At 51.7% G+C, this 17,773-nt stretch overlaps 1 protein-coding gene across 1 annotated transcript in view; it reads left to right on the top strand.

Annotated features, from left to right (window-relative positions):
* Positions 1 to 1,650: 1,650 nt before the first annotated feature.
* CD9 (CD9 molecule) overlaps positions 1,651 to 17,773 on the top strand; it is a 39,201-nt gene continuing 23,078 nt past the window's right edge. The window contains exon 1 of the mRNA XM_047787769.1: positions 1,651 to 1,850. Within this exon, the coding sequence (XP_047643725.1) occupies positions 1,785 to 1,850 (66 nt within the window). The 5' untranslated portion in view covers positions 1,651 to 1,784. The remainder of the gene's footprint in view (positions 1,851 to 17,773) is intronic.

The raw sequence follows: 17,773 nt of genomic DNA, 5'->3' as shown, positions 1-17,773 counted from the left end.
TCTGATTACCTGCAACTAATTCCCCTTCCCCTACCCACCCACCCCCACCTCTGATAACCACAAATCTGATCTCTTTTTCTATGAATTTCCTAGTTTGTGAAGTATAAGTGACCTACAACACTATGTTTGTTCCTGACACATACCATAGTGATTCAATATTTCTACACATGTCAAAAGGATCACCACGATAGCTACCATGTGTCACCATACAACGACGTTATATAATTATTGACTATATTCCTCACACTGTACATTTCCTTACCCATGACTCATTTATTTTGTAGCTGGAAGTTTATACCTCTCTCCTCCCCCTACCTCCCTCGACTCCGCCAACCACCTGTTTATTCTCTGTATCTATGACTCTGTTTAGTTATATTTGTTTGTTTTGGTTTTTAGAATCCACATATAAGTGAAATCATACAGTGTTTGTCTTACTCTCTCTAATTTATTTCACTTAGCATAATACCTTCTAAGTCCATCCATGTTGTGCCAAGTGGCAAGATCCCATTCTTTTTTATGGCTGAGCAATATTCCACTGTATGTATGTTAACACATCTCCTTTTTGTTTGTTTGTTTGTCGTTTTAGGGCTGCACCCATGGCATATGGAAGTTCCCAGGCTAGGGTCAAATCACAGCCACAGCAATGCCAGATCCTTAACCTACTGAGCAAGACCAAGGATCGAATCCACATCCTTATGGATACTGCTTGGATTCATTACTGCTGAGCCACAAGAGGAACTCCTCTATTTTTAATTTTTTGAAGGGATTGCCTTATTGTTTTCCACAGTGGCTGCGCCAATTCACATCCCCACCAACAATGCTCAAGGGTATCCTTCTCTCCACATCCTCGCCAACATTTGTTATTTGCAGAACGTTTTTGAGCAGAGGAGAAACACCCTCAGAACTCTGGCACTGGAGCAACCAAGAGGTGGCAGTGGGCAGAATTAAAAGGCAAGAGGGAGGGTGATGTGGAGCAGAGGCACGAACAGAAGCCAGGCTACAGACTTTCTCTTCTCCTCTGGGCAGCTGAACTGCAAATGCAGGAAACACTCCCGGACTGCCCAGCCCTCAAACATACTACTTTTCAGTGATGGTATTTAAGAATTACTCCCATAAGCCTTCCACCGATCTTCCCGCCTGGACTCCAAGCTTCTAATTCCTCCTACTCCGCCTGAGTGCTGAATAAGAGTTTGCTCCGAGAGTGAAGGTTTGCAAGGAGCCGCCCCAGGGAGAAATAAAGCCAGGCAGCTTTCCTTCAAATGGAGACCAAAGCAAAGGGAGCCCTCATTCGAGGGTAGCCGGCTTTGGGTAAGGGGTCTCTGCACCCACCACCTGGGGAAAGTCTCCTAAAGTAGAGAGCTGGGGACGCTTGGAATCCAGGTGAGAACTGGAAGGGCGAGGCCACCGCATAACTCCGGGATGAAAGCGGGGCAGGGATGACGGCCTGGAAAGAGTTCAAGACGGTTAAAGGAAAGGGGGAGGATGGCGGGAAGTCAGGTCCGGGTAACTCGTGGAGAGAGCCTGAGGCGGAAGGGCCCCGGACCCGGGGCCCTGGGCGGGGCGGGGCAGGTGGGCCGGGGGCGGGGCGGGGGCGGGGGCGGGGGCGGGGCCCGGCCCTTGCGCAACCCTGCGACGCGCGGCCGAGGAGTGGCACCTTTTAAAAGTGCAGCCCGGAGGCCCGCCCGCAGCAGCCCGCACTTCGCTCCGCAGCCCAGTCCCGTGTGTCTCGGCCGCAAGCGTCCTCGTCCCGCACCCGTCCGGCCCAGGCCAGTCTAGCCCGCACCATGCCGGTCAAAGGAGGCACTAAGTGTATCAAATACTTGCTCTTCGGATTTAACTTCATCTTCTGGGTGAGTGAGCGGCTACTGCCGCGCGCTCGACTTCGGGGCCACCTGTCCGTCCCGGGCACCCCGTCCGCCGTGGGGATTGCCGGCAACTGGCACCGCCCGCGCGGGGAAGACTTCTTGGGGGAGGAGAGAGAGCACTGCGGCCGCCCGCGGGCTCCTCGGCCAGGGCGGAGACGGGAGGGGCGGGCGCGTTGGTCCGGGGCTCGGCGGAAGCGGAGCGGGAAGGGGGCGCCGGCCCTAGTGAGCTGGGGTGGCAGGGGGAAGATTTGTGTTTGCTCCTACCCTGAGCCCCTCCGAATGCAGGAGGGAGAAACGGAGAATCCCTGTGCTGGGGACTCAAGGCCCTGGCCAAGGGGGATTGTGACGGGTAGTGTAGCTCGTCATCCGGGCGGGGTCCGCGGAGTGGCCGGGGCCGCGAGGAGGGAAGGATGCGAACGCTCCTAGGGACTTCGGTGGCGCGGAGGGAGCCCAACCAAGAGTTGTTGGTGCCTTTACGCTGGAGAGGAAGGGGCGCGCCGGCTGCGGGTGTGTGCGCGCCCCCGGGCCCCGTCCCTGGATGATAGTTGGGATCCCCCCTCCTATCTCGAGAAGGAACCTTCAGGCCCCCATTCTCTCAGGCTCTATCTGAGTCACCCAGAAAAAGTCTGAGCTTCCCTCGAAACTACCTGCAAGACTAGCTTGTCTTGATTTTTTTCCAAGGGCGATAAGTATCTGAACTGGAGAGAACCGGGGGAGAGCTGGGCAGAGGTGAGGTAGAAGCGGATTGGCACCTTTTGTGGGATGAGTCCTGTGTTTCTCTATTTCCGGGAGAGATCAGGAGCCCGCCTCAGTCCTTCCAACCCAGCAGCCAGGCGGGGCCACAGGGAGTGGACAGTCACCTGGGGAGGACCCAGGCCAGGGAGCTTCAGAAGTCTCGCTGCCAGCCACTCCCAGCCTCTCTGCAAATGGGAAGTCTGAGGCTGGCCGCAGAATAGGGGAGTGTCCCTGCCACACGTAACCTTGAGGTATTAAGGAACCATCTAGAGAGAGAAGCAAGGAATCCAGGATTTTGTATCCCCGGGCCACCTCCCCTGCTCACAGATGAACAGTCTTTGCTTCTCTGTGGTCAGGAGGGCATTTGGAAAGGCAGGCCCTGTTCCACTCTTAAGAGAGACGGCTGTAGAAGCAGGGACATGCAACCAGAGGCTTCTAACAAAAATGTAGTTATTCCCTCGGAGCTGGTTTCCCCATGAACCCCAAGGAAAATCTCCCAAGATTTAATCCTCCCTGGAGCGGACAGAGATTGACCTGCCCTTCAAGAATCACCCCTCCCCCCAAAAAAGGAGTTCCTATCATGGCTCAGAGGCTTTGCCATGAGCTGTGAGGTAGGTCCCAGATGTAGCTCAGATCTGGCGTGGCTGTGGCTGTGGTGTAGACTGGTGGCTACAGCTCTGATTCAACACCTAGCCCAGGGAGCTTCCCTATGCCGCAGGTGTGGCTCTGAAAAGCCTGCCCTCATGAGGATGAAATATAGGTGTCCCCAGCCCAGCTTTAGGGAGACCCTGCTGGGGTGGGCACCCCTTCCTCCTGATGTTCCCCCCAGCCCCAGCAGCCAGCCAGCTAGCTGCCAGCCTTAGCTTCCTCCTCTCCCCAACCCCTGGCACCAGAAAAGAATGTTGAAGGCGGACTGGCCCCGCCCCACCCCACCCTTGTCCTTTAAGTTCTCCTCTCCCCTCCCTAGAGCTATCTCTCCCTTGCCAATCTCTGGGTTACTCCTCAGCTCTCTGCCGAGGCTGCATGAAGATGTGGAGCGGGGGAAACCACCAACATCCAAGGTGCCTCCATACCCCTATCTGCCCCTGGCACCTGCCGGAGCCCTGGGCCACTCCTGGTATCTGCTCAGCCTTCCCTGATTGCCGGCCTGCCACTCCCATTGGTATCCAGAGCCGTCTCTGCCTGGGCTTGGTGCCACCCATGGGCCATGTCATCTGAAACAGAAATGACTACCTAAACGGTTGGGTTTAGAATTAGGAATGACTTGCGCAATCGTCCAGTCCAGCCCTCTTATTCACCGTGAGGAAGAAGGAACCAGAGAGGGGCAGGTCTGCCCAGCATCACGGGAATCCAGCCAATACCACGACCCCCTCATCCCTGAAGGGGACCTCTCCTCTTCTGTCTCCATCACAAAAACTACAAGGGCACCTGGTAACAAGTGATGTAGCGGGCTAAGCAGCAGCTACCTGACTCCAATCAGTTATTTCTCAGTAACTCTGTATCAAGGTCCCTGTAGCAATGTGCTGTGTGTCTTCTTACAGCTCGCTGGGATTGCAGTCCTTGCCATCTCCTAGGAGGCAATGGAATCGAGGACTACCTTGACCCCCTTGTGCAGCGTCTTACGGCCTGCCATGTCCTCTTCCATGTCCCCTGTGACAGACAGAGCAGGAAGCAGTATCCCCATTTTACTGACAACCAGGAAACGAGTCCCCAGAGAGGTTCAGGGACTTACCCAGGGTCATGTGGCAGAACGGCCTCAGACATAAGTTTGAGTGCCCGTCTGGTTGGCTCCAAGTCCAGGACACTTTCCCTCACCACCTGCTGCTCTGCCCAGCTGGGTGGGGATGGAAGGAGAGAGGCAACAAGCTATCAGAAGTGAGCTTTGTGGAGTTCCGTTGTGGCTCAGCAGTAACAAACCCCACTAATATTCACGAGGATGTGGCTTCGATCCCTGGCCTTGCTCAGTGGGTTAAGGATTCTGCATTGCTCTGAGCTGCAGTATAGGTTGAAGAGTCGGCTCTGATCCCGAGGTACTGTGGCTGTGGTGTAGGCCAGCAGCTGTGGCTCCAATTCAGCCCCTAGCCTGGGGACTTCCATATGCCACATGTGCAGCCCTAAAAAAGCAAAAAAAATTAAAAAGAGAGAGCGAGCTTTGAAGGGAAGCTCTGACCTGAGAGACCTACTTGCTTGGCTCCTTATGATGTCATCATTCCCTTTCTTGAGACAAGGAGTTTCTAAACTTGGTGCTTGAGCCCTAATGTGGGTCTTGAAAAGCAGGAGTTAGGAGGCCAGGGGCCACCAACACTTCATGGACAGAGGATGGGATGCTGAGTGGGGTCGTCCAGTAGGCATCCAGAGAGGAGCAGCTCACCTTAGTGGCAGTGGGACGATCGGGGCCGGGAGTGAAGGGAGGGGTGTACCTGGTCCCTGGACCCCACTCTCATCACTGTGGGACCGTCAGTGACAACCCAGCCTGCACTGCCTGCCCTCCCCAAGTAGGGTTCTGATACCAGCAGCCAAGCCAGCCATCAGTCTGTTTTCTCAATGCCCTCCCCTACCCCATCCCGCGAGCCTAACTTTCCCGGCTCTGTTTCATTTGTTTCTGCATTTCCTTCAGCCCTCTTTGCCTCCCCACCCTGCAAAAAATGTTGAGACAGGAAACACGTTGCCATGGCAAATGGCAGATTCAGCTGTACAGTGGGGACCGGGGCTGGGCCAGGTCAAGAGCAAGGCCTTCCCATTCTACCCCCACCACCCTCTGGCCCCTCTGCTCACTGCCTCTGGCCTTGTCCCCGCCCTCGCTGACGAAAATAGCAAGGGATTTCTCTTTCCCAGGAAATGAAGTCTCCCAGCCCTAGGCCCTAAGGCAAGCTTCATGGAAATACAGACAGAGGAGTTCCCGTCGTGGCGCAGTGGAAACGAATGGGACTAGGAACCCTGGGGTTGCGGTTTTGATCCCTGGCCTCGCTCAGCGGGTTAAGGATCTGGCGTTGCCGTGAGCTGTGGTGTAGGTCGCAGATGTGGCTCAGATCTGGCATTGCTGTGGCTCTGGTGTAGGCCAGCAGCAACAGCTCTGATGCGACCCCTAGCCTGGGAACCTCCATATGCCTCGGGAGCGGCCCTAAAAAGACAAAAAGACAAAAAAAAAGAAAAAGAAAAAAAGAAATACAGACAGAAGCCTGGACTGGGGTTCAGGGACATGCATGTTAGTCCAGCTCTGCCCCCAGCTCACTTGGAGACCTTTTGAGCCCCAGACCTCAGTTTCCTCATCTGTAAAACACAACGGATTGGAGCAAATGGTCCCAAAAAGTCCCTTCAGAAGCTCAGTCTATGAAGCCAGCCCCCCCTGCTCCCCACAGCCTACAGCGAAGGACATTCCCGCACAACCCAAAATAGGAAGTCAGGAAATGAAATGCGCAGTGGGTACCAGGCTTGGCTTAGGGCTTGGCTTCATCTGACCTCTGCCTCCGGTGCCTGAGTCTTGCATCTCTTTCTTGTTAACCCTGGAGTCCCTTCCCCCGCCCCCGGCCCCCCCCAGCCGGGGTCTGTCTGGGGGGCTCTCTGTTCTCATCGCCCTCAGCCTTTGGTGGTTATGCTGCCTGGTGGTCAGAGCACTGGCTCTGGGTTCAATTCTTCCATCAGCTGGTGGTGCTAGCACCTACCCCCGGGGTTGCTGTGGGTTAAATGAGTAAGTGTGTGTGATGCACTGAACACAGCAGCGTAGACCTGTGGCTGTTGTCAGCGATGCGTGGAAAGTAGGTTGAGGAGGTGGGGAAGGTGGGGGCGTTTCCCTGAGAGGTGTGGAAGTTTAGACCCTCAAGGTGGCCAGGCGCACACCCAGAGCCACACTGCTTCCCCTCTTTCAGCATCGCTGCCAGCCTCCTCCCTCCACCCAGCTCTGTGGTTCCCCCATGAAGACACTGACTCCATTTCATGTGTGGCCCCACTTCTGGAGATAAAAACTATGCACAAAGAAACCCTAAGAGGCCAAGATCCTGGGTCCGGGCAGGGAATGGACAAGTGGGATGATGGTGGGAAAAGCCCACCCATCCCACCTGCTACTTTGCCCGGAAGCTCTTTGCCTTCCGTGCTGGGCTGAGCAAGCAGCTGGGGCTCTTGCCTGAAATGGCTTCCACCTTTGGCACCCGGACAGCAGGAGCTCCGGGAGAGCTGGCTGTGTTTGCACAGAGGCTGGCAGGTTTGGAGAGAGGGGAGGGGAGGGGAGGCCAGGTGTCTGCGTCTGCTCAGGAAAATAGAACTTGCCCTGCCCCAGACGCTTGATGGCTTTCTCCCGTCTGCCGACTGTGCCCTGCAACGGTTGTCAGCCACAGACCTGACTCCTGATTTGGGGGGATGGGAAAAGATTCCTGCACACACACACACACACACACACACACACGCATGCACGCACAAATGCACGTGCATGCACGCACTAACATGCACTCGACCTCTTTCTTTTCAAAGTGGCCCATGGCACCCTTCCAGACCCTACTCCTCTGCGTTGGCTGGTTCGGACCTGACTTTGGACCTGCCTTGATAAGCAACCCTTTCGAGGGCCGTCCTCCCTCAGGCACTTACTCTGCTAAATGAATCTTCTGGGGCTTCAGACCCTACACATCAGTGTTCTCACATCTTCCTTCTGTATTGGATGCAAGTCTTCCCTCTTATACACAGAGCTGTGTGTCTGTGTTGGATTCGTCTGTTTGTTTCCCTGTTTGATTCAATTTTGTAAGGAGGCGCAGCTTTGAGGATTGGCTGTGCAGTTTGGGACTTAATAATACACCTGGGACTTAACAAAAGCAACTTTTCTTCTAAAGAGCATAAGTCCAGGGGCGGGGGGTGGAGGGGAGCCCTCTGGCTGTGAGGGGGAGGGACCGAGGTCACAGGTTACTGTGGCTTCTATGGTCCTGTTGCCTCCTTGGCGTCTGCATGTTCTGGATAGACTGTGTCTGCTGGGGAGAGGAAAGTGAAATTTCAGGAAGCTGCATGTTTATGTTCTGTGTTCTGCCCCCACCACACCCCCAGGGTGGGGTCAGGAGAACTTTCTTTGAAGGTCACAGGCCTTTTCAACCAAAGACTTGCAGAAACCATATTTCCCTTTTACCGGTAGAACAGCCGTGACTTCATGGTTTGAGGGTTTGAAAATCTGGGAGCCTGTTGGACCCACGTTCACCTGGAGATAATTGTTTGCAATTGAGGGAATTCAGAAGACCAAAAGGGCTAATCTTGGGAGTTCCCACCGTGGCTCAGTGGTTAACAAATCTGACTAGGAACAATGAGGTTTGCGGGTTCGATCCCTGGCCTCACTCAGTGGGTTAAGGATCCAGTGTTGCCGTGAGCTGTGGTGTAGGTCAAAGACATGGCTCAGATCCCGAGTAGGCCGGTGGCTACAGCTCTGATTAGATCCCTAGCCAGGGAAAAGACAAAAAAAAAAAAAAGGCTAATCTCATGAATACATTTTTGTTTTAATTTATGTTTTTCAAGTCTGACTGCAGATTGCTTGCCTGTTTCATTCCATGGAAAAGGTAATGCTGGTCCAGGGACATTGTCATTTTCCATCAAGTGATGGCAGGCAGCTGTGGAAAGCAGCATCCTGTCTCCAGATGAGATAATTTTATTTTAATTACATCCATCCAGTAACCCGTCCCCTCTAAAAAAAAAAAAAAAAAAACTTAGTTCTGGATAGTTTTTAAGTACTGCATTCTGTCATCCTGGACTGATGGGTCTGAACATTTGGGGGGAATCCCATGAATTAACAGACCTGCCTCCAGAAACATGCCTTCCGTGCTTCTTTGCTTTGTTTTTCTGGCAGCCCGTGGACCTCTCCATACCAAATACCCCATACTGGTTTTTCTCCCTTGGTTTCCATGCAATGTCTGCTCTGTCCTGAATCCCATGTTTCTGCCATGCGATGTGGATCGCCTCACTGTTCCTTGAGACGGCGGGGCGGGGGGCTTGGAGGGCTCTGAGCAGGGCATTAGAGAACCCCAGGTTCCCCGGTAATCAAGGGCAGTGCTGACTCTCAGCCTAATCCTTGCCCAAGGAGTGACTTGGGCTCCAAGTGAATTTACAGACTGTTGTGTGTTTCTGGTCCAGAGCTTGGGTCATCTGTCTTTGCTCAGGAACAGCGGGGTTCTTCCATCTTTCCCACCAGGTGGAAATTAGAAGGCTCAGCTGGCCTTCTCTGGCCTTGCCCTTGAGGACCTGGGAAAGGGAGGGTCACTTCCCTGGAGTCATGGGGGCCTCAGACCCTTGAGCTGTGATGCACACAGCCTGGCTGAGTAGCAGGGAGGACAAAGCCGGATGACTTGGAGGAGAGGGGCCGCCAGATCCCTCTGCTTCCAGAGGAGGTCCTGTGTAGAAAGGTATGGGGACTGTTGACATGCAGAAAGTCAGTGTGTTCTCTTTTTTTTTTTTTGTCTTTTTGCCTTTTCTAGGGCCGCTCCCTCGGCACATGGAGGTTCCCAGGCTAGGGGTCTAATCGGAGTTGTAGCTGCCGGCCTACAGCACAGCTCACGGCAACACCGGATCGTTAACCCACTGATCAAGGTCAGGGATCGAACCCGCAACCTCATGGTTCCTAGTTGGATTCGTTAACTGCTGAGCCACGACAGGAGCTCCAATCAGTGTGTCCTTCTGTTCAATCCTCCTGCCCAGCATCATACAAGGGAGCAGAAGCAATGTCTCTGTTGGGAAAGTAACCTCCCCAAAGCTTTCCCTGCACACTTTCAAGGACCCAGTATTCACCTCTCAGACCGGGGCAGGGGTGGCGGCTTTGACTCCTACCAGTCCCTACCTCCACACTGCTGGGAGGTGCCCCCTTTACTCCCAGTCTGAGCTGCGTGTCCAAGGGCAGGAACACCACACATGGATCATAGGAGAAAATCCTTGACACGGGCTTAAGACCACAATAAGGTCCCATTAGACTGTTTTAGTGAATTCAAAACAGATTTCTATAGCATTTTAGCTTTAATTTATCTTTAACCTTAGAGTGATTGAATCAATAGCGTGATTGATTTTCATAATTCTATGAAAGCTCTTAATGAAAGATCAACAAAATCACACATAGTTGAGAATTTGTTGCTTTTCAACTTAATAGACGTTTGGTGTGTGTGTGTGTGTGTTTTAAATAATGATTTTTATTTTTTCCATTATAGCTGGTTTACAGTGTTCAGTCAATTTTCTACTGTACAGCAAGGTGACCCAGTCACACGTACATGTACATATTCTTTTTTCTGATGTTATCCTGCTCCACCATAGGTGACTAGATATAGTTCCTGGTGCTCTACAGCAGGATCTCATTGCTTATCCATTTCAAAGGCAATAGTTTGCATCTATTAACCCCAAATTCCCAATCCATCCCGCTCCATTCCTCTTCCCCCTTGGCAGCCACAAGTCTATTCTCCAAGTCCATGATTTTCTTTTCTGTGGAAAGGTTCATTTGTGCCATATATTAGATTCCAGATATGTGATATCATGTGGTATTTGTCTTTCTCTTTCTGATTACTTGACTGATTTCAAGTCTCTAGTTCCATCCATGTTGCTGCAAATGGCATTCTTTTGTTCTTTTTTATGGCTGAGTAGTATTCCATTGTGTATATATACCACATCTTCCTAATCCATTCATCTGTTGATGGACGTTTGGGTTGTTTCCTTGTCTTGGCTATTGTGAATAGTGCTGCAGTGAACATGTGGGTGCATATGTCTTTTTCAAGGAAAGTTTTGTCCGGATATATGCCCAGGAGTGGGATTGCTGGGTCATATGGTAGTTCTATGTATAGTTTTCTAAGGTATCTCCATACTGTTTTCCGCAGTGGTTGTACCAATTTTATATGTGCGTGTTTTAATTGACATATGACACTCCTTTAGTTTCTGGTGTGTAACATAATAATTTGATATTTGTTCACATTGCAGAACAATCACCACAGGAAGTCAAGTTACCTCCTGTAACCATACAAAGTTACAGAAATTTTTTTTCTTGAAATAAGAGCAGCTTTCAAACTTGGAAAACGCTATCACTGACTCTAGCCACCATACTCTACGCCACCTGCCCATGACTTAACTGAAAATTTGTGCCTCTGGATCCCCTTCACCCGTTTCACCCACCCCCTAGAGCTCCCTCCCCTCTGGCAACCACCAGTCTGTTCTCTGTATCTTTGAGTTTGGTTTCATTTGGTTTGATTTGTTCATTTGTTTTGTTTTTCCAGGTTTCACTTAGCATAATACCTGCCAGATCTCTTCACATTGTCACAAATGGCACAATTTCTTTCTTTTTCAATGGCTGAATAGTATTCTATTGTATGTATATATATCACATCTTCTTGATCCATTTATCCATTGATGGACATTTAGGTTGTTTCCATATGTTGGCTATTGTAAGCAGTACCACAGTGAACATATATCTTTTTTTTTTTTTGGCTTTAGATGTCTTTTTTTCTAAGATTTTAATTTTTTTATTATGATTGATTTACAATGTTCTGTCAACTTCTGCTATACAGCAAAGTAACCCAGTCTCTCTCTCTCTCTCTCTCTCACACACACACACACACACACACACACACACACACACACACATTCTTTTTCTCACATTATCCTCCATCATGTTCCATCACAACATATGTCTTTTAGAAATGGTGTTTTCATGGGCTTTGGATATGTACCCAGAAGTGAGATTCCCGGTAGTTTATTTTCAGTCTTTTGAGGACCCCCTATGCTCTTTTCCATAGTGGCTGTACCAGTTCACACTTCTACCAAGCTTCCACAGGGCTCCCTTTCTCCACAGCCTCATCAGCACTTGTTACGTATTGTTCTTGGGGAAAAGCCATTCTGACAGGTGTGGCGTGATAGCTTATTGTGCTTTTGGTTTGCGTTTCCCTGTTGATTAGCGATGTTGAGCATCTTGTCACATGCCTGTTGGCTATGTGCATGTCTTCTTTGGGGAGTTTGGTGTTTTTTTATTTTTATTTATTTATTTATTTATTTAGTCTTTTTGCCATTTCTTGGCCACTCTCGCAGCATATGGAGGTTCCCAGGCTAGGGGTCGAATCAGAGCTGTAGCTGCCAGCCTACGCCAGAGCCACAGCAACGCAGAATCCGAGCCGCGTCTGCGACCTACACCACAGCTCACGGTGACGCCGGATCGTTAACCCACTGAGCAAGGGCAGGGATCGAACCCGCAACCTCATGGTTCCTAGTCGGATTCGTTAACCACTGCGCCACAACGGGAACTCCATGGCGTTTTTTTAAAAGATGGTTTGCTTTAGACTGGGTGTGTTGCTCCAGGTGTTAAACGCTAAAGTCCAGGGCAGGGGTGTTTGGAAGCAGGGCCTTTGAGATGATTAGGTCACGGGAATGGGGCCTTCTGAATGGAATTAGTGCCCTAAGAGGAGGCCCCAGAGAGTTGCCTCCTCCTGTCAACCCTGTGAGACTGTAGTGAGCAGACAGCCCTCAGTAAACCAGGAAGCAAGTCCAAACCAGACAGCAGATCTGCTGATGCCTTGATCTTGGACTTTTCCCCAGTCCATGGAGCTTTGTTACAGCAGCTCTGATAGACGAAAGACATAGTGATTTGGAGGTCCAAATCAAAAACACCTCTTGGAATTCCCATCATGGCGCAGCAGAAACAAATTCGACTAGGAACCATGAGGTTTCAGGTGCAATCCCTGGACTCACTCAGTGGATTAAGGATCCGGCATTGCTGTAAGCTGTGGTCGCAGATGCAGCTCGGATCCTGCATTGCTGTGGCTGTGATGTAGGCCGGTGGCAACAGCTCCGATTCGACCCCTAGCCTGGGAACCTCCATATGCCGCGGGTGTGGCCCTAAAAAGCAAAAAACAAAAACACTTCTTCCCAGCTAGATGAACAATTGCAGCATGCCCTCTCACATCCATGCCCCACCTCTGACAGGTGGGAGACCACCCTCAGCAGAATGTGCACCCAAAGACTAGAAACTCATCCCCCCAATCCTTCCTCCTGCTCACCTGATGCACTGCAAGTGCCTTCTTTCTTGTGAGGTGGGGCCATGGACTTCAGCCTGTTACTATGATGCTCAAACTTTTTAAAGCTTCCTTTCTACAAGCCTGGGGAAGCTGTCTACTCTCCTCTCTTCAATCGAATTATAGCCCTGACTCTCCAAGACAGATAACCCTTAAGAGACTAGAAAACTCATTTCAACTGGAAATTAGATTTTCTTCCAGTGCTGGGGAGGGACGCTTCGTATGGGACGCTGGCATTATCCTCATGTCACAGGTCTCTACCAGGGCCCGGTACCCAGGGCTGTAACAAGCCTGCAGTGATGCCCTCTCATTCCCTTTGCCCTCTGCTAGCAGGATGGTGCTGTGGGGGGAAGGGCAAAGGCTCTGAGTCCCACCATGGAGCCATTCCTATAAGAGACACAAAGACAGTGACTAGTGGGCAGCTTTCAGCAGTAGCGAAGCTGGGATGAGAAGGAAATGTACCAAGTTACTCTGGAGACTCTGTTTCCGAGAGCAGTGCTGTGTCCACACTCAATTTCTGGCCGGTGCAGCAAGAACATAGACAGAGCTCCCCAGCCAAAGGCCAGCTAGAGGAAGCACAGCCTCCCTCTCTAGACTCTGCCCATCAGGCAGCTCCCCCAGAGAGCCTGGTTGCCGTGGCAGGTGCCTTCCTGTCGTGAGAAGGGAGGCCCTCTGCTCTTACAGATGGACTCTCTGGGGGCCTCTAAGGATAGAAGATGCCACTTTTGAAATAGGATCAGATATGACTAGAAAGGACAAAAGTGAAGAATTCTGGCCCTGCAATTAAGAGATTGGATCAAAAAGACCAAGAGTTGAGCAAAATGATGAAGAACTTGGGCTTTGCAGTCAGACAATTCCGCATTCAAGTTGTAACTCTGCCACCTATTTGCCATGTGATCTCAGGACAAGTTACTGAATTTCTGTGCCCGCAATCCTCCTCTAAAAATGCAGAAGTTAGGAGTTCCTGCTGTGGCAGTGGGTTAAGGATCCAGTGTTGCCACAGCTGTGGCATAGGTTGCAGTTGCGGCTCAGATTCAACACGTGGGCCAGGAACTTCTGTAGGCGACCCAAAACAAAACAAAACAAAACAAATGGAGGTTAATAGGAGATACTTGGTGGATTTGTTAATTAATAATTAATCGAAGGGGGGATCATGGCAGAATAGGGCAAGGGGCATCTCCCACCCCTGGGGGCCGAGCAAGCCAGTGGTAACCGGATCTACAGATGGAATGAGAGCTCGCTGGTCCTCGTGGCCAAAATGTATCAGCACGAGTGTGTTTATGTGATCACCAGGCATCTTAGTGAGGCGTACACAATGGTATTCTGGAACTTAAGGCAAAACAACCCCAAACAGTCTCCCACATCAGATGATTTCGGTTAAGATCAGAATGCCTGCTTTCAGCAGAAAATGGATTTATGGGCTGGCTGACGTCTGCTACATGTCTGGCGAGCAGGCAGTGGAAACTTGAAATGAGATTTCTTGTTTAGGAGGAGGTTACCTTGGACAGAGGCCTCTCTTCCAATCCCTCAGCCCCAAACTACTTAACACAGAACCTCGTATTGGCCAAAACTTTGCTCCTCGGAGGCAGAAAGGGCCTTCTGGCTTAGTCCTCCGAAGGAAGGATTTCGCAGGTCTTGTTAGGACCAGGTTGCTACCTAATTTCCATGATAAAGGAGTGCTGAGAAAAAGCTTACCAGGCCCTTCATCCTCTGCCAGTCCCCAGAGAGGGGACCAAGCTCCCTCCCTTCCACTGGGGAGGAGACCAGCAGTCAAGAAACTGACCTCTGCCTGGCCAGCGCTGTGCATTCCTGCTCTGTAATTGTGGGCAAGTTACTTCACCTCTCTGAGCCAGTTTCTTCATCTCAGGCTGGGGTGATCGGAACTGCCTCAAAGGCAGTCCCACCAGCATTATCAGATTCAGAAGGGGCGGCAGGGGAGTTTCTGTTGTGGCTCATCGCGTCAAGGACCCAGTGTTGTCTCCCTGAGGATGCGGGTTCGATCCGTGGCCTCAGTCAGTGGGTTAAGGGTCTGGTGTTGCTGCAATCCGCAGTGTAGGTTGCAGATGTAGCTCGGATCCCAAGCTGCTGTGGTTGTGGTATAGGCTGGCAGCTATCGTTCTGATTCAAACTCCTATCTAGCCTGGGAACTTTCATATGTGGCAGGTGCGGCCGTAAAAAAGAAAAGAAAGAAAAAAAAAGGAGGAGGGGGCGTAGGACTCCACTCTCCCCACATTCCTCTTCTCCCCATCCCGGGAAATCTCTGACTGTGCACGAAGCTTCAGGGGAGCTTTCCTCTGCTGGGCGGAAATTCAAGCACAGTTGCAGAGCCAGCTGAAAGCACCTGGTGGCTGTCGCTATTGAGCCACCTTCCCGCCTCCACCCAGGAGGCCCCCAAGTGCACTTGCCTCACCAGAAGAGAGGCCCAGGTCCGGGGGCAGCTGAGCCTGTACTTAGGAACCGTGGAGCAAGTAACTTCTTTATACTTCTTGTACAATTTTGATTTGGTTTGTTTGTTTTTTGTCTTTTTGACTTTTCTAGGGCCACACCCGCGGCACGTGGCGGTTCCCAGGTCCATTTGGAGCTGTAGCTGCCTGCGTACACCAGAGCCACAGCAACACCAGATCCAAGCCACGTCTGCAGCCTACACCACAGTTCACGGTAATGCCGGATCCTTAACCCACTGAGCAAGGCCAGGAATCGAACCCGCAACCTCATGGTTCCTAGTCGGATTCATTAACCACTGAGCCATGACGGGAACTCCTCCATTTGTTTTTAATGTTGAATTATCAAGGTGGTGAGGGAGGTGCCACAATCTTCTCAGTGTTTAGTTAGGGCACTAAACACTGAGTTTAGGTCTAAACGCCATGTTTAAATCTGCCTCTCTGAGGTCCTGGCTTCTCTGGATGGTGGCATTTTGGTGTTGTCGTGGTTGATGAGCCCTGCAAGGTGCCACACTGTGTAAAAGAGCAACCTAGAGCAGCAGGGGGCTTTATGACCCAGGGGAATTGTTGAGGGAGGGAGGGTTGACCTGTTAGAAATGCAGGTTCCTGGGGGAGGCAGCCTGGAGGTGACTGTCCTTAGGCCTCACTTTCCTCCTGTGTGTGAGAAAGGTCATCACACGGCCTCGGTACAGTAGTACAAGGTCACGGGGAGCGATATCGGGATGGTTCGTGTAAAGCCTGTAGCCTGGCTCATGGCAGAGCTCAGGTGTCAGCTGCTGCAGCTGCTGAGTAGGTACTATTACCTAAGGAGCCACCTCTCCTTAGCATTTTTCAGAGGTTGAGGTTTCCCCGAGCTCTCACATTCGCTCACATCTTATGGCTTCAGTTCTGCAAAGCCTCATCACACGGCATTACTCAAAGCCGAAATCTTACCACTAGGCTTCATCACTTTCAGAAGGTGAGTTAGGAGTTCCTGTCGTGGCTCAGTGGTTAATGGACCTGACTAGTATCCATAAGGATTCGGATTCGATCCCTGGCCTCGCTCAGTGGGTTAAGGATCCGGCATTGCCGCGAGCTGTGGTGTAGGTCGAAGACGCGGCTCGGACCCCACATGGTGGTGGCTGCGCCCTAGGCTGGCAGCTACAGCTCCAATTAGACCCCTAGCCTGGGAACTTCCATATGCCACAGGTGCGGCCCTAAAAAAAGAAAGAAGAAGAAGGTAAATTAGAGAACTTGTCTTTCCATCTGTCTACATATTGCCCATTTCAGAGATTTCCTCAGTTTGGGGCTTTGCCAGAAATGGCCCATAAGGAAGCAGGGTTGGCAGGGGCCCCTCTTGTGAAAGCTGCGCCGGGAGGGCCAGGTCGGCATGTTCTTTCAATACATGCCTCCTGCTTCCCCAAAGGAATGGATTCTCTTCGCCAGAACTTTCTGATGCCTTGAAGCCAGGTCCCAGAGGGGACAGAGCCAAAGTCACCATTGCTTCTGTGTGGACACCAAAGGAAGCAAAGAAAGGAAGATAGAGCTGGCCTTGAAGGGTGCGTTTCCCCTGGGACCCCCTGACGGTGGGCTTGAGGCCACCACCTCTGCCGTCTTCAACAGGGGGACAGAGAACAGACTCAAAGGAGGAGTTAGTGGTCGTGCCTGCCCTTCCCCTTGGCCCTGGCCTCCCCTGGCACTGATGCCCTGAATCAGCCGGGTCTAGCCAGCAGGCTGGGTAAGGTTCAGGCCAAATTCCACATTACCCTCTTGGTCCCCTCCCAGAAAGTTCTTGGAGGTTCCCATTCTGTGCATTCACCAGCCGGCAAGGAGGGAGCACAGTGTCGGGAAGGATGCAGCTCTAAGCTGCTGGCTCCTTGGATCTGGCTGTGTCTTTGGAGCAAGTTGCTTAACCTCTCTGATGCCAATTCATCTATAAAATAAGTGTGACAAGCAGATGAAATGAGATAACGTAGGTCTGCCACGATGCAGGCCACATGTGGATACTCAAGTGGTGGCTGCCGCTGTTCTTATTTATTTTCCTTCCCCTCGCCTCTAGAGGAGTTACTAAGGGACAGAAAAGCCACAATCAAATCAGCAGTGAAGCTAGATGACCCGCCATGTCACTCCCCATCAGCCTCTGCATGTATTCCTTTTAAGGACATTTGGTTTTTCTAGGATTTGGGGTGATTTGAGGAAGTATCCGCTTGCACACTCAACATGGGGAGAAGGCAGGCTGCAGAAATCAGGGATGTTTTGCCAAGAGCACCCTGCTGCAGAGGCTGCCGAGGTCGTTTGGCGTCTCTGGGGGAGGAGGGCTCCTGGGGTGAATCTGTGGGTGGAGGCGAAGGTTGGCGGCCACATGCAGGTTCTGACTTGAGCCTTTACTGACATCCCAGCTCAGTGGGGTCAAGAGGGAGTTGTCCAGCCAGTATCTGTCTCTCTTACCTCTTGCTTCCTTCCCTCTTAACCTGGCTCGTATCCTCCTCCTTCCCTGTCTCCTTGCAGCAGCAGGTGGTCCTCAGGCCCAGCCCCCTTGGCTTTACGGCGCCAGCAGGGCAGTGGAGCCTGTGAGCTCAGGGAGCCCTGTGCCCAGGGAAGGCTCGCACCCCCACTTCATGGCTTCATGCCCTTTGCGGGATCCAAGCCATGTCTATGACCTACACCACCGCTCACAGCAACGCTGGATCCTTAACCCACTGAGCAAGGCCAGGGATCGAGCTCACATCCTCATAGATACTAGTCGAGTTCCTAACCC

This window comes from Phacochoerus africanus, chromosome 7 (assembly GCF_016906955.1).
Source record: "Phacochoerus africanus isolate WHEZ1 chromosome 7, ROS_Pafr_v1, whole genome shotgun sequence".
NCBI lineage: Eukaryota > Metazoa > Chordata > Mammalia > Artiodactyla > Suidae > Phacochoerus > Phacochoerus africanus.
This window is presented reverse-complemented; position numbering and strand designations above follow the sequence as displayed.